The sequence below is a fragment of the Salvia splendens genome, chromosome 4 (genome assembly GCF_004379255.2).
Source record: "Salvia splendens isolate huo1 chromosome 4, SspV2, whole genome shotgun sequence".
Taxonomy (NCBI): domain Eukaryota; kingdom Viridiplantae; phylum Streptophyta; class Magnoliopsida; order Lamiales; family Lamiaceae; genus Salvia; species Salvia splendens.
The window spans coordinates 16,296,257-16,320,821 of record NC_056035.1 but is presented as its reverse complement, the minus strand read 5'-3'; the positions used below and the strand labels follow the sequence as shown (position 1 = coordinate 16,320,821).

The window sequence follows — 24,565 nt, the reverse complement described above, 5'->3', positions numbered from 1 at the left end:
TACAAAGTTTGCGTACTCCAGACAATTCGCCCGACCGAGCGAATTTATTTTTCAAAACGCCCGGTCGGGCATTTTTGTGCGAGTTTTATGAAACATGTCAAAATTCAGTGAATTGAGTTTGCAATCAAAATAAATTAAAAGAACAAAACAATCTACTCAATACCAGAGCTTAATCATACACTAAAATCACCAAAAATATTGCAATCTCCAACAAATCATCCAAGTTTCGCCATCAGTAATTGTAACTTCTATTTAGGATAACAGTTGCTACTTATACGACGACGGAGTGTATTTAGACTGTTCAATCCCCTTATTCTTCCTCGTTGACAGTCTTTTGTAAACTTTACTCATGAGCTTCCCAACCCCGCCGCGTGATGAACCCTCCATATCTGGTCGAGGTTGGACATGGATGCTTTGAACAACGTCTTCCTCCTCATTTTCCTCCCCTACGTTGTCAGTTTCTTCTTCTCCTTCATCATCCTCTTCTTCAGCTTGTACAGGAGGCACGACCTGATAATTCTGGAAGAATGAATCGACCGACGCTCGGGCTCCACTCCATTTCTGCACGTCTTGGCTTTGTGAATATGGTCGACGAGTCCAATCGGGGCTCAGGCTGGCTAGTAGAATACTGGGGACGCTCCCACTGTGACTGAGACTCATGCGCCGGGTATGAATACCACTGGGGTGGGTCATGCTCTTGATACTGCGGCTCTGGTGCTACATAATCGGGCAACGACTGGGACATCCTAAACTGCTTTGTATAGCCGTGTCCCCCAGTCCGAACACCATGCACTCCACGACGCCGTGGAACTACTTCTGGTTCATAAGGCATGACCACATCCTGATGTTGAGAAGCGGGGTACTCCTTGACATCAGCATTGTTCGTAGATTCGAGGACATTCTTAACAATTTCTCGAATCTGGCGCACTCGTGGGTCCATTTCGTCTTCCGTAGTTAAATGGAAAACCTGTTGAAAACCCTCAACCTAGACAAAAAAATGATACACATATCAATACTAAACAATCTATATCACATGAAACCATATAGTTTAATATAACAAACTTACAAATAGTCTCATCGAAGCAGCCGACTCGTTCATCCCAGCAGTGGCCCATGTCCCAGGCTGAGTCATGTACGTCACGGTAATCCTGTTATACCACGCCATATACCCCGGGTTCATGGGAATATTCATGGACATCGGTGCGGCGTATTCGGCAGCTTGGAACCTTTCGTACCTCATGTCCCACTCCCCAATGTAGAACTGATGCGTGTTTGCCCAGTTGTTGCCCTTCTTACCACGCCGATCATTTTTGCCCAAATGATCGGCGTTCCTTAGCATCCTGTCTACATACTGAGGTATATCCTGATACCGATTGAACTGTCGGCGCACTCTTCCAGGCTCATGGGCCTCGACATAGGCCCAACATACCAAGTAGGTTTCGCACAAAGAGCATCCAGTCACATCATTGCAGTAGTCAGGCAGTATGCAAGGTGCATATGGCGTCCAGATAAACTATAAAACAGCAATGCAAATGCCAAATTAATTTCATAATAAGTTCATAAATGAAGTCTAAACCGAAATAATATTCACCTGGCCAGGTCTAATCAGATATATTTGGTCACGGTAATGCTCAACCGAGTGTCTAGGAGCATTTCCTATCTGCGTTGTTCCTTTCCACCTATACATAAAATTGATGTAAGAAAATAACCCAATACGCATTAATAAATAAATATTTAGATATATACCTGGCGCCACATGGTGTATATGGCTCGTGCACAACTGGTCCTATGAACGCAAGCCTCAATGTGGGCATTCTTTCCCACGCCCATATCTGCGGAGGGATCATAGGTCCGCCCAACTCTTTTCTCTTATCCATGGAAGCCTCGCACAGATAATGATAAAGGTACGCCAATGCCGCACTTCCCCAACTAATATTCTTCACCTCTTCCGGATCCCCAAGCCCATTCAACCACATAAATGGCACCTTACACCCCGTTGTGTCCAGTAGAATGAGACCTCCTAATAAAATTAGGGCATGGATATGGGCCCTTTGGATGTATACGTACGTAGGTAGGTCATCACCCAGAGGCATCCTTGTCTTGTTGATCAGCGCGGTCATTAGCAAACCGCCTTGCTTTGTCTCTGTGGAAGTATCTGGTATCCATCCCAACAGATCGCGGCACTTGCTGGTCCAATCTGAAAAGTTGTCATGATAGTCACGCCCTGTGAAAACGTGACCATCCGCCCTCAAGCCCCAAATGGCTTGCACATCTTCCAAGGTGATCGTCGTCTCACCGATTGGTAGATGGAAAGTGTGTGTCTCCGGCCTCCAACGCTCAATCAACGCCGTGATCAGCTCATTGTCGACCTTCATGGGCCTCCCACAATCGATCACTGCCTGGGGCACTGATTTAAGCAAGTTAGAGACGCATGAGCCTCATGCGTCTCTCCCTAAGACGCATAACGCTCATGCGTCGTCCGTGAAATTTAAAAAATATAAAAGACGCATGAGGGAGATGCGTCTCTCTCTAAGACGCATGACCCTCATGCGTCGTTAAAATAAAACGGAAAAAAAAGAGAGACGCATGACCCTCATGCGTCTCTATAAAAGACGCATAATCGTCATGCGTCTCATTAAAATGAGACGCATAAGGGTAATGCGTCTCTCCTAAACCCGGAACAAAAAAAAACTCCACTACAAACGAGGAATGATCTCTTGTCTAGTACAAAAGAAGAAAAAACCCCTTCTTGGCATTATAGGCATGAATGAAGCTGACATATTTTTAAACAATTCCATAAATTTGGTGATAAAAATAATTTTTACTGAATTATTAACCTAAATACACTTTTATTATTATTAACGTAATTTTTAAAGTATTACTCTCATTATTATTGTTATTACAGTTATTAATATCAACATAAATAATTTTAATAATAATTATAGATACTACTCATAATATTGATATAATAATAATTTTGATAATAATTATTAAATAATTTATATTATTATTAAAATTTATATTATTATTAAAATTATTATATCAATATTATTAAAATTTTAATAATAATTATTAATATCAATATTATATTATTATATCAACATAGATATTATTATAGATAATAATTTTAATAATAATGTATAACTATCGAAAAAGAGAGAAATAGCAATAAATAAATAAAATAAATAAATGTTGAAACCAGAATTTGAGAAGAGAGAGAGAATGACAGAAATAATGTCCACTCGGAATTCCAAAGAGTATCCATGCGACTATTTTATACTTAATCATTTTTGGATTATTTCATTGAGTCATTTTATTTTTTTGCCAAAGTTTTATCTTTTTTTTTATTTTACTTTTTTATTTATTTTTTATTTTATTATTTCTATTTTAATCTTTAACACATCAATTCTTAAATCTCAATATTCAAAAGAAAGGTTTCAACTACCTTGGGACGGAGGGAGTATTTATGTATCAGCAAATGTAGTAGGAATTGTCAAGGGTAAACTAGATTTTTAGCCTTAATGTTCCATTCAATTACAAAATGTCATTTAGATCCCACATTTTTATACCGTAAGTATAGGGTCGCGTTAGGGTAATACTCCCTCGGTCCATAAAAAATAGGACACATTGTGAATGACACGGGTTTTAATGTGAAATTGGTAAAGTAAGAGAGAAGGGAAAAAAAGTAAGAGAGAAGTAGTGTTAGTGGAATGTGAAGTTCATATTATTAGTAAGAAAGAAGGAAAAAAAGTAAGAGAGAAGTTGTTGAAAACTTTCATTTTTTAAATGTACTCTATTTTTCTTGGACAACAAAAAATGACAAATGTGTTCTATTTTTTGTGGACGAAGAGAGTACTAATTTACAGTAATAATGAATAACTTTCAATTTTGTGTATTAAAATGATCAACACAAAGACATAATTATATCAATACAATATTTAAATTTAAATATCAACACAAAGACATATTTGATCACACACCGTCAAGTATAGGGTCGCGTTGTGGGAAATGCCATTTTATTTTTATTTAATTCTAATTATTTTATATAACTTAGTTTAGAAAATGGGAAATGTGATACATTCTCTTCATTTTTTCTAACTAAATTATAATTTACCATATTAAAATCAGATTTATACTATATTTAAAATCAATTTTGAGTTATAATATGAATATTTGTAACTATAGTGGTAAAATTTAAGTAATACTATCATGCATGCAGCTAAGAGTCTTCAGTTAATAAAAAAGGTTATGATTTTGGAAAACAATATACAAAAATATAATAATAGATTTTAGAGATATTTGGTTAAAAATTGTAATCGACTTTAATACATCTCTCTTTCCCTAAATGTGTTTGATCGATATAAGGAGAAAGTGTATCTGTCAAGCATGTCATATTTACACCAAACGCTATGTCGCTATCCACTAATGATATTTAATAATTGAAGCAATATTGTTTTCTATGATAAGCATGATACTCAAATAAGAAAATATAGTACATCAAAAAAATGACATTATTTTTTGTATTAATTTGGAGCATGTTTTTGTGACTCCATTTTGCAATCCTAGATCCTGACGGGCATTGCCTCTCTGTTACTTATTAGTTATTATCAATATTATTATTAAGATTGGCACATCTCAAGTATAGATGAACTAAGTAAGAGTTCAACTGGAAGTATTAAAAACAGCATATGCATGCGTATTTTATTAAAAAAGAAAAGAAATGGATAAAATATATGGCAAACTAATCTCCTAGGCAGTGAACAGCATGGAGATGATCTATTTGTTGAAACTGGACACCATAACGGATTAAATTGAATTAATCCGTAATAAATATCTGTGAACGGTGTGTTACAAAAATATAGTGCTAAAAAACAAAAAATAACATGATCACCTATAACCTCAGCAGTTATACAGCTTTTCCCTGGACTAAATCTCACTATCCTAGTTCTTACTCGAAAATGGGATCCTAAAACAAGTTGTGCTACACACTAAATTACAATTATAACTGGAATTCAGCCATCTGTGAGAAGGCCAAGAATTTATGTTGTTTAGCATCCTACTCACGAATGCGTGGTAGCAGAAAGCTGAAGCCGGAGTTGTCACCCATTTGAGGAGGAGGATCTATATCAGCGATGTCTATCTGATCCATTGACTTTGATATTTCATCCACGGAGAAAGGTATGCTGCAATTCACCATCAAAAGTTGCCATGGAACGAAAGAAGATAAGATAATACTGAAATCACAAAAGAGCAAGATAGAGCATACATTTATATCATCTTGCCCTGAGTCAAAGATTAGGATTTTAAGTTTCAGTTTATCTACCTGGGTTTTCTTTGCCCCGAGTCATATTTGGAGAGTCGAACCACCGATTTTAGAATTCTTATATATATATTCAATTTTGTAAGTATCTCATTCTTGCTCTTAAATTCCACGTAAAAGAGCATAAATACAAGTAAAAGGCTGGTACGTCTGGACTTAAATACTCTATTGATAGAAGAGAGAAGAAGAGTGTTCTTTGCTCCAATTTATTCAAGCTACAATGTCTACGGTTATTCAATCTCTCCATAGTTCTTTATTCTTTTCCATTCTCCCTTTAAAGTATATTACAAATGCCACCAGTCTCCGTAAAACTTCTTCTCTCCAGTCTTAAAACTCATACCACCTTTTGAATCAAGAACCTCAAGACATCTTTGAAGTTTTACATCTCAGTTCAGTTAAATATGTTTTCGATCTTATTGTATTCATTGAAGTATATGCAGAATACCAGATGGTTGGTGCTAACCTGGAATCGTCATCCAACAAAAAGGAACTGCTTACTGCATTATTTGAATCTTCCGTCATCAACACTCTCATATTGGATATAACCTAATTGAAGTACCAAAAAAATTGTTTTTTAATTAATGCAACCAAGATGCACGTTTACATAGTCCCTCTCTCGGCATGGTGGATTTAAACCTAATTTGGTATCAAAAGAAACTTACTTCTGAAGACACACTATGTGTGCCATACTTATCATCCCAATACATCGTACTGATCCGGTACAATTGTTGAATGCTCAGAACCTGTTCATTCATAAGAAGAATATGTTCAAAAGTAATGAATGTACTATGAAACTCTCATTGAGTTTCAGCATGCAACATCCTACTCACCGGGCAAAGTTCATGACTTATCTCATCCAATGTTTTCTTCGGTTTTAGGTGTACAACCTGGAGTTCAAAATTGATTTTATATGGTGTCTGAGGGGAAGTTAATAATGCTTATCAGATCTGGAAAAATACTAATTACATTACCAGAAATCCAATGGCCTGTCTAATATGTTTGAGCTCATCCCAAGCTACACCTGCATACTGCATTATGTCTAAAGATATTAATCTCTTAGGATTTGCTAGACTGAAAGAAAAACTAGAAGATATTTGGACGGACCTTTTCAGTTGCCTTGCTACACCACTGCTCTAATTCAGCAAGTCCAGCTTTAACATATTCCCCATTGCTAAATGAGCAACATTCTCGTCTTAATAGAAGACTGCAGTCATGAACAGTTTAATGGAAGACATTTAAATAAAATGTGCACACTCAAGATCTTGAAAGGGAAAAGCAAACATGTAGTAAACCTGTTGAATAGTTGAACATTGATAAAAGCAAATATCTGCGTGAACACCTTGCGGACTAACATAGGTGGCACCTGACAGGATGAAGACGATTTGACAAGTGAGAATAAATAAAACTGGTAAAAGGAATATATTGACAATAAACAGGTGGCTTTCAGATGAAGTAAATATCATAGAAAATTTTAAAGAATGGCACCTGCAAAACCAGCTCAGTTTGACCATAAAAATAAAATCCAAGAATAATCCAGATTAAACAAGAAAGATGGTTTATAGGAGAAAAAGTTTTTACTGACATGATTCTCTTTCAAAGTGTTCAAAAAGTTCCCGAGGCTGTTCACTATTCCCTGCCAGTGAGCAATCAAAGCTTGCTGTGCTGCTGTGTTTGCAACTGAACGAGATGAACCCTTAACTATGCTCGCTCTAGAAGTTCTTGGTGCCTGTTAATGGACATGTGTAATGTGTAGAATGTGATTAGAAAAGGACTGCATTGACTTCTTTTCGACAAGTGGTACCTTTGGAGTAGGTAGATGATCAATTTCAGTACCTGAATACATAAACCAAGCAATGGAGATATCTCCTTCTTTAGATTATCTCGTATCATTCCGTAGATTTTCTCAACATATGCTGTAAGTTGCTGCTTGAACAGCAAAGCAGGATATTTGGCTTCCACCTGGCGTAAGGTATCTACTCCACCAGGTAGGCCAGAAAGATTTACTCCTGGCGGAGTTCCTCGGAAGCTCTGAAAGAAGAGACAGATAAAAGTTGTCCACCCCAGGGTGAAGCCAGGATTTCATTGTAAGAGGGGCAAAATTATAATATAGGATATTTTTATATATTTGAAGAGGGGCAATTGGTATAATTTTATATATATATTCAAAAATTTGCAATAAATGTATAAAGGTGAAGAAGGAGTGAGGAGGGGCATTTGCCCCACCTTCAACCATGTTAGATCCGCCCCTGGTCCACCCTTTCAATATAATCAAAAAGGGAAAGGAATCCATACATTTGACGTTGACATCCTGCCAAATAGAGTAGCTGAGGATGACCGACGACGTAGAGGAGCCATTCCAGCTGCACCACTCGCTTTCAGTGTACTCTGGAGGAGAAATAGTAGGGTAGAAGCATTTGATAACCAATAGGACAACATATCATTGTTGTCCTGGATTTTCTGAAATTGGAGAAAGCAGCATGTTTAAGAATTTTGATATAGTGAAAGGTATTAAAGGCAATAGAAAGAAAAAATCTCACTTGATCACTGATAACAGAAGTAACAATAACCAATCATGAATCCCAAGCAAATGATGCTGAAAGAAGAAAAACACGAGTCCCCAGGATCTTAATTCCAGCATATCTACTAATTCAATTATATAATTCTTCCACAAGAACAAATCTTTTAGCTCCAACCCTTTTTAGTGTAGCTCCACATAAATTTTTCAATTAAGGAAAATGTTAAATTCTCTAAATTCTGTCCCACATCGACTTGGTGATGATCCTATCTCTTCTATATAAGTGTGGATAACCCTCCCCCTTATGAGGCCTTCTAAGGGGTGAGTGGCCAATTTCTAATAGAAAACACAAGATAAGGATCAAAACGAAAAGTAGGGATAGAAATCTCCACATTCCACATGGAAACACTCAAGAATTGATCTCTACCAATTCCCTAGTCATTCAAAACACTTAGGTAACAGCCAGTATGAAGATTATAAGTGGAAAATTGGAAATGAATGAACCAAGAAATATCAGTCATATGGTTAGTATAAACAAGGATAGAATGGTTAAACCTCAATAGCACGACCTATTGTCTGGATGATACGGTCAAACACACTTGTCCGTTCAACTTCAAATGACCTCCATTGTAGAAGACACTTGTAAATGATGCAAGCTGCTATCGGCCTGTTTCCAGAAAAGCCCAAGGGCTGGGATATACAGCGAATGAGCAGCTCCTGATTTTCCTGTTGCTTCTCATTAAGTGATTTCTGAGGTCTGTCATCAGCTTCAGAAAATGTTGGGCTACGGGGGTATGTTGGGCTACGGGGGCTGTGTACCTCCTAATACAATTTTAATTACATGAAAGTTAAAGGCATAGTTAAAAAGGTAGCATTTTCAAGGAAAAAAATTTTAATGGAGGAACATTGATTACCACATGCAGCTTAACATCCCCAAACCCATGGCTACTATCAGTCCTCTGTGATTTGCAAATGCCATTAGCTTTCATATATCTGCATAGTCAAAAGGTCCCCAACAAACCGCAAGGGAGTCGTGCAAATACCTGCATGATTGATCTAGTGCGTCCAGATATAAACTTATTTGGCGCCATAGACACAGCCTGTTGACGAAGAACTTTATTCTCTGACTCCACATTAGTCAGCTTCTCTTCCACCCTGCGAGAGAGAAGATTGTTTAGCTTTCAGCATTTGTCATATTTGCTACTGATACTATAAATGGTTGCCAAGCCTGTAGCCATTACTCTCCTATTGCTTCCTAGAAAGAGCAATTTAGATTGCACTGCCCTCGAAGAATGCTGTAGGTCATTCCAACTGCTCAATAGGTGATAAAAAATTCTGAAAGTCGTGATCATAACTAGTCCTTGTTGATTCGTTCATGGTGACGTTTACATAAAACGAAAGACAGCTTCCGAGGAAAATGTAGAGACAGATGGTGTAATAATGGAGTGCTCATTTCAGTTGGAAGAAGCTCGGCTAGAAAGGAGTTCGGTAAGCTCGGCTTACCGAGCTGGAACTAGCCTGGAACTAGCCGATAAGAAGAAGGCAGAAGTCGGTAAGCTCAGCGGTATGGAAGCTCGGTAAGGAAGCTCGGCGTTGAGCTGGAATGAGCCGAGAAGGAAGAGTTCGGTTGTAAGCCGAGAAGGAGTTCGGTTGTAAGCCGAGAAGAAGGAGTTCGGTATTGAGCCGAGAAGGGAGTTCGGTCTTGAGCCGAGAAGGTAGAAGCAACCTAGCCGAACTAGCCGTTGGAGCAGCAGTTAGTTAGCTGAGATGTAGCGGTTATTCTTCTTGCTTTCTTGATTCTTCTTGTAGTTAGTTAGTAGCAGTTGCTACTTGATTATAGAGCTTTAAATAGCTCACCGTGTATGTAGTTTAGAGTAGAGTTTAATCAATAAAGAGTTTTCCAGTTTCTCTCCAAGATTATCATCTTCAATACTCAAAGTGTGAGTGTGTGTGTTTCTGCATTGTGTGATCTCATACAACACTGAGTGTGTGTGTGTGATCTTCTTGAGTGTGTGAAAGCCTTGTGTGCGTAAATCCTAACAAGTGGCGCCGTCTGTGGGAAGGGATATTGAAGCTGATTTGCAGAGGATCAAACGGTTTCAGAGATGGCAGCAAGGCTTGATGCAGAAAAGTTCACAGGCAAGAATGATTATGGCCTGTGGAAGATGAAGATGAAGGCGGTTTTAATTCAACAAGGCTTGGCGGTAGTTCTTGCAAAACCAGAGGAGAAAGGAAAGGCTCCAGTGCTTGATGAAAAAGCTCAGGCAAAGATGGAGGAGATGCAGCTCAAGGCACATTCTGCAGTGATTCTGTGCCTTGGAGATAAGGTCTTGAGGGAAGTTCAAGAAGCCAAGACTGCGGTGGAGATCTTGGACAAGTTAGATGAAGTTTACTTGGCCAAATCCTTGGCTAACCGGCTGTATCTCAAGAAGAGGCTGTATGCCTATAGTTTTTCTGGAGATAGGTCCATCATTGAGCAGCTAGAGGAGTTCAACAAGATCATTGATGACCTGGGATCTGTTGATGTCAAGATTTCAGATGAGGATAAGGTCATTCTCACATTGAATGCCTTGCCTAGCTCGTATGACCAGCTAAATGATGCAATTATCTATGGAAGAGATAAACCTATCACTTATGCAGAAGTCTATTCAGCCTTGATGGCCAAAGAACTCCAGAAGACAGCCAACAGAGACTCTGCAAGCTCCAATGTTCAAGCTGCAGAGGCCTTGAATGTGAAGAAGTTCAAGAAGCAGAACTTCAAGAAGAAGTTTGAGGGCTCTAAACCCTCAAGTTCTGATGCTCAGAAGGAAACCAGAGCTTGCTATTGGTGCAAGAAACCTGGACATTTGAAGAAAGATTGTCATGCATGGAAGAGAAAGATAGCCTCTGAGGGACACAACCAATCTGATTGTGTGGAGAGTGCTGATCCCCCGGCTCAACTCATGAATATTAGTGACAGTGGGGTCAGTCATAGGTGGATTATGGACTCAGGGTGCAGCTTCCATATGTGCCCAAATAGGAGCTGGTTTCATGACCTTCAAGAAGCAGCCGGCACTGTGGTGCTGGGTAATAATCACATTTGTCAGATCAGAGGAATAGGGAAGGTAAAGCTAAGCCTACAAGATGGCTCTATAAAGATCCTAACTGGGGTGAGGTATATTCCAGAAGTGAAGAGGAATCTCATCTCATTGGGAATGCTGGAGCAGAAAGGGTTCACCATATTGATGAGTCAAGGAAAATTGTTTGTTAAATCTGGAGATGCAGTGATGATGGAGGCTGACAGAGAGCATATTCTCTATTATCTGAAGGCTAAGGCTGTTGATGGAGAAAGCAATGCAGTGTCAGATGATTCCATAATGCTATGGCACAAGAGATTGGGCCACCCAGCTGAAGGAAGCTTGAAAGAACTCATCAAGAAGGGTCTGATCTCGGGAGATTTCAACAAGATGAACCCCTGTGAGCAGTGTATACTTGGAAAAGCTAAGAAGGCACCCTATCCTACAGGTATTCACTCTTCTACAGCCCCTTTAGACTACATACATAGTGATCTTTGGGGGCCTTCACCGGTGTGTTCAATTGGTGGAGGAAAGTATTATCTAGCTATCATTGATGACTATACAAGGAAGTTGTGGGTATATATTCTTAAAGAAAAATCTGAAACACTCACAAAGTTCAAGATATGGTGTAAGGAGGTTGAGCTAGAGAAGGGTAGAAGTGTTAAATGCTTAAGAACAGACAATGGCCTAGAGTTCTTGTCTGCGGAGTTTGATCTGTTTTGTAAAGAGAAGGGTATGAAGAGGCATAGGACTGTTCCTGGTAATCCTCAGCAAAATGGTGTTGTGGAAAGGATGAATAGGACAATCCTAGAGAGGGTGAGGTGCCTACTTCTTGGGTCTGGTTTGAGCAGCAGATTCTGGGGTGAGGCTGTGTATACAGCAGCCTATCTCATCAATAAATGCCCATCTACTGCCCTGAAATCTGAAACTCCTGATTACATGTGGAATGGAGCTCATAGTGACTACTCAAAGTACAAGGTGTTTGGGTGTGTGGCCTATGCTCATGCTAGGCAAAGCAAGCTTGAAGCTAGGGCTCTGAAATGTATTATGTTGGGGTATCAGAGGGGTGTTAAGGGGTATAGGCTCTGGTGTATTGAGCCCGGTAAGCAGAAGGTCTTGGTGAGTAGGGATGTGGTGTTCTTGGAGGATCAGATGCCATACCTGAAAGATAAGCTGGACTCCAGTGAAGATGAGGGTGATTTCTTCAAGGTGGAGCCTGTGGGGGTTGGCCTAGGAGCAGGTGGAGTTATTGACTCAGGGAGTGAGTCTGATTCAGATAAAGAAGAGGCTCCAACTCAGGGCAACCAGGCTGGTGAGTCTATATCAGACTCTATCAGAGACTATCAGCTTGCAAGGGACAGAGTTAGAAGAGAAACAAGGCCACCAACAAAGTTCTCTGATGTTGTGTATTATGCTCTGTGTGCAGCTGAAGGTATTGATGGTGCAGATCCACTCACATATAAAGAAGCTATGCAGAGTAAAGATAGAGAAAGATGGATTGAAGCCATGAATGAGGAAATAGAGTCTTTACTCAAGAACAAAACTTGGATTTTGGTGGACAAATCCAAGCTGAATGAGATTGAAAAGGGGAGAGTGAAGGTGATTAAGATTAACACCTTGCACAATCCGGCTGACATGCTAACAAAGTCTCTAGGTAGAGACAAGTTTGATCATTGCAAGAAATTGATCAATGTTTGTGCAAGAACTGAGATGAGCCCTCAGGTGGAGAATTGTAATAATGGAGTGCTCATTTCAGTTGGAAGAAGCTCGGCTAGAAAGGAGTTCGGTAAGCTCGGCTTACCGAGCTGGAACTAGCCTGGAACTAGCCGAGAAGAAGAAGGCAGAAGTCGGTAAGCTCAGCGGTATGGAAGCTCGGTAAGGAAGCTCGGCGTTGAGCTGGAATGAGCCGAGAAGGAAGAGTTCGGTTGTAAGCCGAGAAGGAGTTCGGTTGTAAGCCGAGAAGAAGGAGTTCGGTATTGAGCCGAGAAGGGAGTTCGGTCTTGAGCCGAGAAGGTAGAAGCAACCTAGCCGTTGGAGCAGCAGTTAGTTAGCTGAGATGTAGCGGTTATCCTTCTTGCTTTCTTGATTCTTCTTGTAGTTAGTTAGTAGCAGTTGCTACTTGATTATAGAGCTTTAAATAGCTCACCGTGTATGTAGTTTAGAGTAGAGTTTAATCAATAAAGAGTTTTCCAGTTTCTCTCCAAGATTATCATCTTCAATACTCAAAGTGTGAGTGTGTGTGTTTCTGCATTGTGTGATCTCATACAACACTGAGTGTGTGTGTGTGATCTTCTTGAGTGTGTGAAAGCCTTGTGTGCGTAAATCCTAACAGATGGATAGACGATGCAAACAACAGAAGAGGGTTCATTCCATTGCAATGGGTTGAAAATAAATTAGGAGAAAGCAACAGAAGATAAGGTAGCCAAGGGCATGGCAGAAAAGTGGAGGATGATGGTACGGGTGGATAGATTATTCCACATTGTAAATCTGGTAAATTACCTTATTATTTAGTGGGAAGCGAATAAAGCACATGGAATATCCAAATAAAGCTGAACTTCACATGTCCATGATACAATAGTGAATGCCTCATTCCTCTCCCCCCGACTAATACTATTCGAAGATAATTCACTGTTTTGCCATATAACCAGTTTAATGGACTATTTCTAGCTTTAAACCGTGGGGAGTGATTATAGATTATAATAGCGAATAAAGATGAAATATGCTCTTCTAATGTAAGCACAAATGGGAAACACTTATTTGTCATTTGATTACCCTTTCAATGACTCCTGTAGTTGTTGAATTTTCTCTTCTGCCTCCTCTAATTTTGCACGCCTCTCCTCACTAGATTCCTGTTCCAAAGCATAGTTCTTTCGCAATTCTTCAGAAGTTTCCTGTTCATGTTGCAAAGAAACCTGCCAAGAGAATAGTTTAACCATAAATATTTTGAGCCCGTGGGAGAAGACTATTGAATCTTTAGCTGCTTTTCTAGCATATCCTAACTCAGGTTAGAAAAGGATGCATTCAGTACGACCTTTGAATTAGATTAATTCCTTGATCCATTCAAATTGGCATAATCCCTGTGTAAGCAGATCATTCACGGGTAACTACTTCAAGCAGATACTCATTTACAAGAGACTAGTATTGACTAGAAGTCTAAGTGTACATATGCGGTTCAGTAATATATTTTCCGTTATTTAGCACATACTGGTGAAGCCTGATCAAGATGTTTGTGAGATTAAATGGAGCTTCTAGTAGAGTGATGTTACATGTATTATTAGAGGTCTCGGATGGAGACTTGAGCAAATGGCAAGAATAAATTGCTATGATCTGGAAAAATCACATGCATGCTATGGCAGGTAGATCCCAAAACAAAAAACTTGGAAGGATATGGAATCAACCAATCTGCATGTAAATATGAGTTATATATACCAGTGTCTCACCTTTATGTTGTCAAGTTCACCCTTTAAAGATTCAACTTTCTCAGTATCTTCAACATAAACTGGGGTTTCCTTGATAACAGGAGGTGCTTCTTCAATTGCCTTTTTGGCAGCTTCCCGTTCCTTGATAACCAGAGCATTCGCTTCATCAACTTTCTTCTGCAATTCTTCCATAGAACTATGCAACTTCGCTATCTCGTGATTTTTTGCCTCTTCCAAGTCAACCTGCATGATGAATGCAATGATATGAAAGTAAACATAGCATACCCTCGATCAATTTTCAAGCTGTATTCATTGTTTGCTTCTTTCAGTTGTCATGCAATGGATGCTATACAAACACACACATCCAGAAGGCAATCATTGCACAAGAAAATAGCATACCTTCAATCGTTTTTCAAGCTGTAAACGCCACGTGAGGTCCTCTAACTGTTTTTCTAGTTTATCTTTAGCCTCTTTGAGTGCACCTGTATCCCTTGCAGCCTGCAGAGGATTGCAAGAAGTGTTATATAAGCTGGAATGAAACAAAATATCATATAATCAAAATCATATTTTCCATACCAGTCATAACTTACAGAATAATATATTAAAAGCATTTTTCTTATGCCCAAGGACAAAATTGCAGGACTGTGTATGAGACGTTCTTCCGATAAATATGAAAGCCAAGGTTAGTGCTAATGCTGTTATAAACATTAAAAATCAGCTTTCGATTGACTATGAAGGCAGTTTCAACAATATATCATGCTTCAGATATACAAGTAAGAGGAGGATTACTATTTCACGCCTACCATTTTAAGCTTCCGCAGTTCTCTTTTGGCTACTCTTCCTCTCCATTGACATTGTCCAACTATGGCTCCCTTCTTTAGCTTTTTATAGTAAGATGAAGCTCTATGACTTCGGCATTGAGTCTAAAAAAAGGCCGTAAGCTGAAGTTTCATAGGACACACCAAAATTTTCTGTGACATAAAAATATGTTGGTACCTGAATAATAGTCGCGGCTTTAGTTCGCTTCAGATATCTAAATTTTTTATGTGCGTCCATACTACGTAAACCTGTTTGTATAACAAGAACAGATCTTTGGAGTGCGTTATAAGCTTTTCTAGCTAGGAATTTGAGTGTGTTCCGTTGAACTTTCAATGCAGCTGCTTCTGTTTTCATGCCCACAAAACGATCGCACGCTAATCTGCCTGAAAGAGTAGAACAGCATAAAAATTCCAAAGCAGACAAACTAGTAAATGAGCAGAAAAAAGGGAGGGGCGATACAGTTGCAAAACACCAAATGTACATCTCTAAAATACAAAGTAATTTAAAGAGATTTTTACTACATGCATAATACTTATCAAAAGCTCAAAAGTTCTAGGTGTCACCTCTGCAAAATGATTGCAGCCGTATGGAAGCCTCTCTCACGGCTATAAATCTTTTACGAGCAATATGTGTTCGTCTACGCTGTTGTATAATTATTGCTGCAGAACTAAGAACTTCTGTTCGACGAGCATCCAGTTCAGCCATTTGACCTGCTCTTAGGAAGACCTTTGTTTTTCCTACCTGTATGGTGATTCAAAGATATTGAGTTAAAATGCCCTGTACCATTAAAAGAAGTACACAATGCATGGAATTACCACGAAGTAGAGCTGATATTGGGTGTGTAATATACCAAGGGGTGCCAGTTAGCCTATATAGAGAGCCAGTATGTCTGTGAAGGTAAAAATGGTTTTATGGTGTTTAATACAATGGGAGGGGGTATTGAGTTTAATTTTATGGACATTCTAACAACCAATACTGTGTTTCTAAATTAACTTGTTCAAATTTATTGACCATGTTTTAAGCACATAATATTTTAGAAACACAAGTAGCAGGTCTTAATAAAAAAATGTGGCTCTCTTTGTTTCTTAATTAATCAATTCATTCTATCCTGGTGTAACCATCAGTTTTTCCATTTTAAACTCCAAGACCATGGCAAAGATGGAGGAGAAATGCAGGCACAATGGTCGGTGGTAATGACATAGGATTCGGCGGTGAGCAAAGAGACTGCAACGAGTAGTCTGACTGAATGAAGCAGAGAAATGAGGGGTAAGAGCAAATTGAAGGAAGGTTGACCACAGAGGGAGATGGGAGAGTAGTGCAGAGGTAATGAAGCGGAGGGGAGCTCAAGAGATGATGGTTTTCAAGGATATTCTGGACTTCGCAGTGCAATACAGTTTAAATCCGAAAGAAACCTCTCTATGCCACAGAAACATCAATGCACACCTTGTTTTAAAATGTTTGTAAGGTGAGGGCAACACATTTAGTGGTTTACTTTTAATTGGGTGAGAGATAGATACACACACACACAGAGGAGCCATTACACTCAAACAGTGGATACTAGTACAAGGAATATTTTCTGTAAAAATTATCCTTATACCTGGAAACCTTTAATCCCTTTCTTTTCCAAAATCTTCTTGCATGCCAATTTTTCGTCATAACTGTGCATGAGAAAGAACTTTGCTTTTACAATATGATTCTTCCAAGAAAAAAAGCTATTATATATAACAGCAATTCAGCACCAGGATAGATAACAAAGGTGTATAGCTTTTCTCATATCAGCAATAAAACGACAGTAAATGAGCCGTTTGTTTAAGTATGTAACTGTGTACAGATTAGAGCCTCGGATTCATTAAGCTATACCTGCCTTGCAAAGCTTCAGTTGCAAGAAGCCCGAATCTGTTCAAGAATTCAAAAAAAGGACGGCGTGTCGGATATCCAGCACAGCTGATCCTGATTGCCTCTAAAACACCCTGAATCAATAGTTTGTAATCAAACATATAAACAACCCGACAACCAGATTGTTCTAATGCAGCCAATGGGAAGGATAAGATCAGAATAGAATAAAATTCTAAATAACTTACACCGCAACGTAGCTGCTGCAAAATGTTCTGATTCTCAAATACAGCTGGTTTAAGAAGATTATTTGGCTTTACACATCTAACGTAGTGAGGTTCAGTAGCACTTAGAGTCTCCATCAATTGTTGTAGTTGCAACTGCATAATGAGATAATGAATTCAAAAAAATAGTTTTTGCATGTCTCATTGTCCCAGAGCATAACAATGAGAGATATATCTTAAACAAAATTTTACTACTATCTTTTTTATGTGTTGGTGCACACACATAAAAGTAAAATTCCATCTAGAATTAATCATGAGCGCCTTAACCTTAAAACGGGAACCAATAGAAGAAAACTTCGAGGATTTTGAGCTCTCTTCAGCTATTGGAGGGAAAAGCCCTGCTACAAAAGGACATTTGGAAGCACCTAAAAGATCTTGATGCTCAGGTACAACGTAGTCCTTATTTTTGTCCAAGAAATGGTCAGACTGGTATTGAACCTGAAAATTATATGATGTCGGAATTGAAAGCCTTGGCTTTTAAGCACAAAGAGGTAAAGAGTGAGTGTAACATAACATGCCTCCCCAGCATAATGTCCAATAGTAAAATCGGTACGTGATAATTTTGGCTTGATGAAGCGCTTATGAACTTTAAAAGTCTGATAGAGCTTATTACAGAATGTCTCATGAGTTGATTTAGGGAACATACTGCAAAAGTTAAAGATATTACATTAGAAAATGGAATGTAAAATTATTCATAGGCCTACAAGTTGTTCAAAGAAATAAATGAAACCAAATTGAAAAAGAACTTAATCTAAGGTCTAGTTGATTTGTGGTGCTTACTAGGAAAATAATGTGAGAGGAATATCTTGCCAAAATAATGAAGGAGAAAAAAGAACTGCAGGATAACTAAAAAGCATTACCAAGCTTCATCGAGGAGAGCAATAATGCCACCAGGTTTCTGCAAAACAATTACTCTTAGTTCTGGAGATCATAGGCTAAGATCAAGATGGGTAGGTAACGAGAGAAAATTAATATTATAGAAAGTCAGTGTGCGAACTGGCGACAATATGCATAAAAAAAGAAAAGGTCTTCTTCGGAAAACAAGTTGTCAATGACATTAAATATTACTCCCTCCGTCCCACTATAAGTGGAGCATTTCTATTACGGCACGAGATTTTATGTAGTGTTGTTTTGTGAGTTAAGTGGAGAATATAAAGTAAGAGATAGGGAAAAAGTACAGAGAGTGATGTTTCTATTTTTAGAAATGTGTCATTTAGAGTGGGACATCCCGGAAAGGAAAATGGTTCACCTAGAGTGGGACTGAGTAACATGGAAAATCTAACAAAATTCTCTTTAGCAGATTAATATTTCAATGTTGTGCACACCTATCACACTGGGAAGTACCTTTTCAATTAGATCTAACACATCTTGGTTGTCAACAAACTCAATGTAGCTCCAATCAATTTCCTCCTTCGTGTATTCTTCTTGTTCCATTTTAAAGACATGCTGCAAGTAGATAACTGACTTAGCAAGCATATAATGGAGAGATAGCTATACAACCAGCTGATAACAATATTACCTGATTAAAATGTTGCTGCAGCTTCTCATTTGTAAAGTTGATGCAGAACTGTTCAAAACTGCATAGGATATGCTTTTGTTATAAGAAATCAGTGCAGTTCTGGGTTATTATGGTAGTCAACAAAGGGGAACCAGTGCTAGATCAGATAAAGTTCCTACCTGTTGTGTTTGAAGCTCTCGAAACCATAAATGTCAAGGACCCCAATCAGATATTTTGAGTTTTTATCTTGCCCAATTGAGTTATTGATCTTATTCACCAGCCTACACATGAATCACCATAAGAAATATTTTTAGCATTTCATTAACTTCATTTTAGATCATAATCTACTATTAGAAAAGAATTGACAAGCAAAGAAGCTGAATACCAGTCAAACAGTCTACAATATAAAGTCTTAGCTAATCCATCCCTGCTAAATGTAGCACTAAGAAGATCAAGGCTTCTCTTGATAACCTCTTCAGGAGTGATCATCACACGTTTACAAAGTGCATCTTCCAATGCAAGAGGGTCACACCTAAGACAGAGTAGTAAAATTTCACCATCTAGAATGCTATATGGGAGGATTAACATGAAAATTAGAGGCTAACATACATTAGAAGTTCGGCAGTTGTTTTCAGGTGAAACTTGGCTTTGTCATCTTTAGGGATTGATGAGTCGACTTCTTTTCCCTTTCCAAATTCAATATTACCAATGTGAAGAATAGCAGCAACCACCCTGAATATTGCTTCCTAAGACCGGGAGAAGGGGAATGAGTGCGTGAGTGAGATGATAGATACTTATAGTATTTCGCTGGAGGTTATGGACATAAACAACATACAACATACCTGGTCCGATTTACTTATTCCAACAATATCCATTGCTCGTCTAGTCTCAAGGTACTCACTGGCATCACTTACACCAACCAGCTCATAGCATTTTGATTGGTTAAGATAGTGATATGATTTAGGATGATCTAACTTGTACTTGTCAATTTCCTGGAAGGGAGTGCATTTACAGTAAGTATAAGAACTTCTTTTCAATTATGGTGAAGGAAAGCATTACCAAAAGCATTAAGCAGTAACAAAGAACTAGAATACCTCTTTTGGTGCAGCACATAAGAGGTAAAAGCAGTGATAGTTGCGCTCAGGATCAGAAACTTGGCAAACTCTAGATCTTTCTAGAAGATAGGTTCTGATAGCTGCTCCAGATATTCTCCCATGCTTGTCAAACTGAATCTCCACAAATTTCCCAAATCGGCTACAGTGTGTAAACAACATATGACATAAGGGAACTTGACTTCATTATTGATTATGTAAAATTTCAGTACTTTCATTAGGAGATGAATAAGAAAACCACAAGTGCAAAAGTATAAAAGGGTTTCACCTGGAATTGTTATTTCTAACAGTTTTAGCATTGCCAAATGCTTCAAGAACAGGGTTCGACTGCATTCACATGATAGTAAGCCTAGCGTTAATTATGCTGCATTTGTTTGCTCCAGTGACAAAATATAGCAAGCCAAAAGTGACTTTGACACCAGTCTAACACCTATTTTAATTACTACTACTAAATAGATGTATCGTATCATACTTCAAGGACTTGTTGTTCAACAGTGCGTCCTTCTGTAACTGCGCGGCCTCCTAAATAGGCTAGATACCTCATAAGCATTTTTGTGGTCTCGGTTTTACCCGCTCCACTTTCACCACTAACCAGAATAGAGTTGCTCTTCCCTTCATTTATCATGTCCCTGTTTCCAGTAAAAATATCATTACGTACTTTATTCAACACATTTTCATAATTGTGCTTCATCTGTTGACAAAGTTTGATAAATTTAACCTGTATGCAACATCAGCAATTGCAAAGACATGAGGGCTGAGATCTCCTAAAGGAGCTCCCTTGTATTGTTGCATCATGTGTGAATTATACAAATGAGTCAATTTTTGGAAAGGATTTATAGCAATCAGAATATTTCCAGTGTAGGTCTGCACATACAATTACCAATGATTTGACCAAACTAGGGAAAAGTTATATAGTTCTCAATAGCTCGGTTAACTGAGGAAGCATACATAAATTTCATTGAGTTCATATCTAGTTCTCAGATTGGCCAGCACTCCAGGCTCATGCAGGTAAGATAGCTTTGTCATGTCATCGACACCTGCAGGAGGAGCTTCCGTATCTTTAGGATAAAGTTTCGATAACTTGGCAACAACCTGTAAAAAAACAAGGAAAGTCCTTATCAATGAGTCTGTTATTGAAACTGGACTATATATTAAAGTTCATATCACCGTACTTCGTGGATATGAAAAATAAGCTAAATAAACATTTCTATTGTAATCCAGCAACAAAGTACATGTGCATGAGGTGCAGGGTTGTGAATCTTACGTGAATAGATAGAACAAGACTAAATATACAACTGCAACATTTAAGTCCAACTATCAAATGTCTATTCAATTGTTACTTCCTAAATTGTTTTCTGTAACAAGCACCGCAAGCAAGCAAAGTTAATGTTCTATCCATATATAGAAATGCACTAAATTCATAACTACAAATTCAACAAAGGACTCTAAATGTTACACTTGCCTTATTCAAGAATAAAGCATGCACCACATGAGGTGGCAGGGATTACAGTAGCATACTGAAAGTTACAAGTAATGCCAACAGTTTAACTAAGAGTTCACATGTTATAAAAAACAAGCTAATGTGACAAGGCTGAAGGCAAGATGCATATCTAATAGCAAGATCGATGAGGAATTGTTATAGAATAACAAGTCTAGAACAAAAATGTGATAAAAGCACTGCATAGGATTATTGTATGAAGAATAATGTCATAATGGGATATTAAATTTGCACGTCCTGCAATGACTTGTGGCGGTATATGATTTCTTCTATATACTGCACCATTAACTACTCATAGAAGGATGCATAAGCATATTTAAAATAGACCAGGTATCGAAAATATACCTCCTTCCCATCACTCTTTTGGATCACAGCTTCTTGGCCATTGATTTTGGTAACCTGCCCATCAATCCAAGCCACTGCAGGGTCTTCAGCCCAGACATGGGATCCAACAATTATGTTCACTGGAGTACCCTGTTAGGAGTTCAACGTTGCTGGTGATAAGTTACATTCTTAAATAATGATAAGATCTTGTAATATCTAATACATAAAAAAATAGATCCGAGTATATGACAAGATTAACCAAGCCTATATTCTAAAAATAACATGTACATTCTTCTAGAGAAGAGAATTACTATCAATACTGAGTTGCCTTATTTTGGCATCATCAGTTTGGTTATCTGAGTAGATGAGACTGCTTGAACTAGATAACAGAGATCTTATAAAAATGTTTGTAGCTGAATATTCTAACATTGCAACTTACATAAGTTAGTCATATCAGCGCTCATATGACTATTGATCCTTCACCATTACTGGACAACCCCTAATTGCAATTCGTTGGTGGATTTTTTAAGAGATCAAGTTTGTCACAGATGGAGAAAATCATTTGACATTAAGTGAAAAAGAAGAGAAAACTTCAAATAAGCCTCGTCACTCGGAGGATAACCAGTTTTGTTAGAGATTTAGATGCATGTAATGCGATAAAGTTACAATGTTTCAGACAAAATCCATAGTTTATTAGACCTTTTGAATTCGAGAAGCCAGCAACCAATAATATGTTACTACATCCCATTATAACATCTGCTAAGTGGCTTGAGCATGCCAGCCCTTTTATGACTTTAATTAAAAAATAAAATGGAACTAAAAAATTATTCATGGTAGAAAAGGAAATGTAATCATGCTATCCTAACAAGGAAGCTTTCTTTCTAATGGAACTATTCAAGAATCCATGTTATTTGAGGTTCATGAGCAAGGGTAGCAGCGAGCTTTAGTTTAGTTAAGTTTCAAGTTCAAGTTAAAGCTCAAGCTCGTAAATATGGACCAAAATTCAATCAAGTTTCTTCTAAAAGAACAGTTTACCAAAATAATACTTTTTTCAACCCGAACCTTCTCAAAGAGCATCCTCGTCACTTAGAATAGTGAAGTTATATCGATCGAATAGGACATAATAAGTAGCAGAACCTAGATAACATGATAAGAGCAGGATTACTTGCAACCAAGTGTTGAAATTGCAAGAAGCTGACATTTCGAAAAAGCAAATCATAATATTAAAGCCTAAATCGTGCATTGACATGACTCTCGGTAGGTGCTATCAATCTTACCACAAATCAGTCATCACATACGGAAAGACCTCTATAAATTAAAGACGTATTCAAGAATCAATTCATGAAGAGTCGATCAATCTATAGGGGTTCCTTAATTCTCATCTCGATTAAAATAGATCAATACGATCTACTACAGCAATCTATTCTCAGAAATTCAACGCAAATCTTCACAAAACATAATGGCGTACCATTTATAATTCCTCGTTCGGATCAGTGGCCTTGTCATCATCTGATGTCACTGCCCGGAGACGCTAGTAACGTCTGCATGTATTCGGCTGAAGAATACGCCGTGAGATTGCCGGTTTCTTCGAATAGGAAAAGGCAGCATGCAAATGCGAGTATTCTGTAAGTGAGGAGGGGTTTCCCTCTGTCCCCATAGTTTTTGCATGGCATTGCTCCTGCAACTTCGGATCTTATGCTCTTCCTTGGAAATTAGTGGCTTACAAAAAAACGCACCCTTTCCCATTTCTATTTCTACTTTCTACTACTCCATTTCCTTTCTCGACTATCGTAATTTTTCACAATGTTTCTTTTCTTTTTTCCAAGTCGCAATTTTGTTGCTAAACGGAAAAAAAACAAGTACTCCTATTATTACTCTATCCGTCACATAATGTAAATAATAATAATAAATTAAAATAAGTTTATAAAATATGAATTTCACTTACTAATAGTTTTATAATAAAATATAAGTTTAACATTTATTATAAAAATAAAATATACTCTTATTGTAGAATCACAATACTCCCATGTTGGATGGAGTAGACGAGTAGTACCTACTTGTCAATTTTTTAAGTTTTGGGAGTTGTTGAGCATTTGTAAATCATCCAAGACACGATTACAAGATGTACATGTGTACTTTAATCTTTAAACCTGTTATAAATGTTGAATGTCGAATTGCAATTTAAAAAATAAATCATGACATGCACATCGATGTCCGTTATGCAGTTAGTCTATATCTCTTATTGATTAAGGTCATCCACAACGCTGTTCCTATACTGTTCCTTAAACTACTATTTGCGGGCCTCACTGTACATTTTTACTCATTTCCTTAACTAAAGAACGGAACCTGCAACCCTTTGTTCCTTAACCGTTCCTTAAATTACTATTCATTCAATTTCATTTTTATTTCCAACTCAATTCAATTAAAACAAACACACTTCAATTAAAACAAACACACTTTATTAAAAAACACACAACATTAAAACAAAGTTACAACTTAAACTTAAAAAAATAAAAAGCACACAATTAAAATCCTAAAAAAATAAAAGTACACAATTTTAATAATTTCATCCGCCAAAGTTTGCCCAAATGTGCTCAATTAGATCCTGTTGGAGTTGGGTGTGTGCGCTAGAGTCGCGTGTCCTTGCACGAATAGATAACCGTTCTTGTATAGACGGATGCGCTCCACTTCGAGGCGGACTACTTGCGGTTGAGCTTCCGGGGAATTGGGAGAAGAAAAACAGAGTTGATTTGAGATGAAAATTGGGGTGGAAATAGAGAGGATTTGAGAGGAATAGATGTGTGTTTGTGAGTGAAATGAGTATGAAATAGGAGTATTTATAGAGTAAATAAATTTTAAAAAAAAATAAATAAATAAAAAATGGCAA

At 37.9% G+C, this 24,565-nt stretch overlaps 2 protein-coding genes across 2 annotated transcripts; both read right to left on the bottom strand.

Annotated features, from left to right (window-relative positions):
* Positions 1–267: 267 nt before the first annotated feature.
* LOC121800726 (serine/threonine-protein phosphatase 7 long form homolog) lies at positions 268–2,375 on the bottom strand. Its single transcript, XM_042200235.1, has 5 exons — positions 1,747–2,375; positions 1,592–1,679; positions 1,067–1,513; positions 678–985; positions 268–574 (listed from the first exon to the last, which is right to left on the bottom strand). The coding sequence occupies exons 1-5, from the start codon at positions 2,373–2,375 to the stop codon at positions 268–270; spliced, it is 1,779 nt and encodes a 592-aa protein (XP_042056169.1).
* Positions 2,376–4,732: 2,357 nt separating this feature from the next.
* Positions 4,733–23,247, bottom strand: LOC121798861 (myosin-11-like). The gene is made up of 38 exons (XM_042198092.1): positions 23,147–23,247; positions 21,700–21,828; positions 20,805–20,948; positions 20,575–20,720; positions 20,329–20,485; positions 20,125–20,183; positions 19,839–19,998; positions 19,587–19,736; positions 19,354–19,490; positions 19,130–19,276; positions 18,924–19,025; positions 18,766–18,823; positions 18,591–18,692; positions 18,107–18,144; positions 17,765–17,891; positions 17,514–17,684; positions 17,211–17,342; positions 16,990–17,099; positions 16,727–16,787; positions 15,693–15,870; positions 15,307–15,512; positions 15,114–15,233; positions 14,710–14,808; positions 14,332–14,553; positions 13,664–13,803; positions 8,879–8,990; positions 8,750–8,794; positions 8,391–8,657; positions 7,613–7,777; positions 7,154–7,348; positions 6,903–7,046; positions 6,613–6,683; positions 6,425–6,524; positions 6,292–6,348; positions 6,151–6,207; positions 5,983–6,063; positions 5,784–5,866; positions 4,733–5,183 (listed from the first exon to the last, which is right to left on the bottom strand). The coding sequence occupies exons 1-38, from the start codon at positions 23,147–23,149 to the stop codon at positions 5,057–5,059; spliced, it is 4,602 nt and encodes a 1,533-aa protein (XP_042054026.1). The 5' UTR covers positions 23,150–23,247; the 3' UTR covers positions 4,733–5,056.
* Positions 23,248–24,565: the final 1,318 nt, after the last annotated feature.

Bases quoted from the DNA above. Each gene is read 5' to 3' on its own strand.
- LOC121800726 (XM_042200235.1), bottom strand. From the start codon at position 2,375: ATGAAGGTCGACAATGAGCTGATCACGGCGTTGATTGAGCGTTGGAGG. The intron at 1,680-1,746 runs GTATATATCTAA...TTTTATGTATAG, and splicing joins TATACACCATGTGGCGCCAG to GTGGAAAGGAACAACGCAGA. The intron at 575-677 runs GTATTCATACCC...ATATTCACAAAG, and splicing joins GAGCATGACCCACCCCAGTG to CCAAGACGTGCAGAAATGGA.
- LOC121798861 (XM_042198092.1), bottom strand. The intron at 20,184-20,328 runs GTATGATACGAT...ATGTGAATGCAG, and splicing joins TTGAACAACAAGTCCTTGAA to TCGAACCCTGTTCTTGAAGC. The intron at 8,991-13,663 runs GTAATCAAATGA...TCTCTCTCGCAG, and splicing joins CTACAGGAGTCATTGAAAGG to GGTGGAAGAGAAGCTGACTA.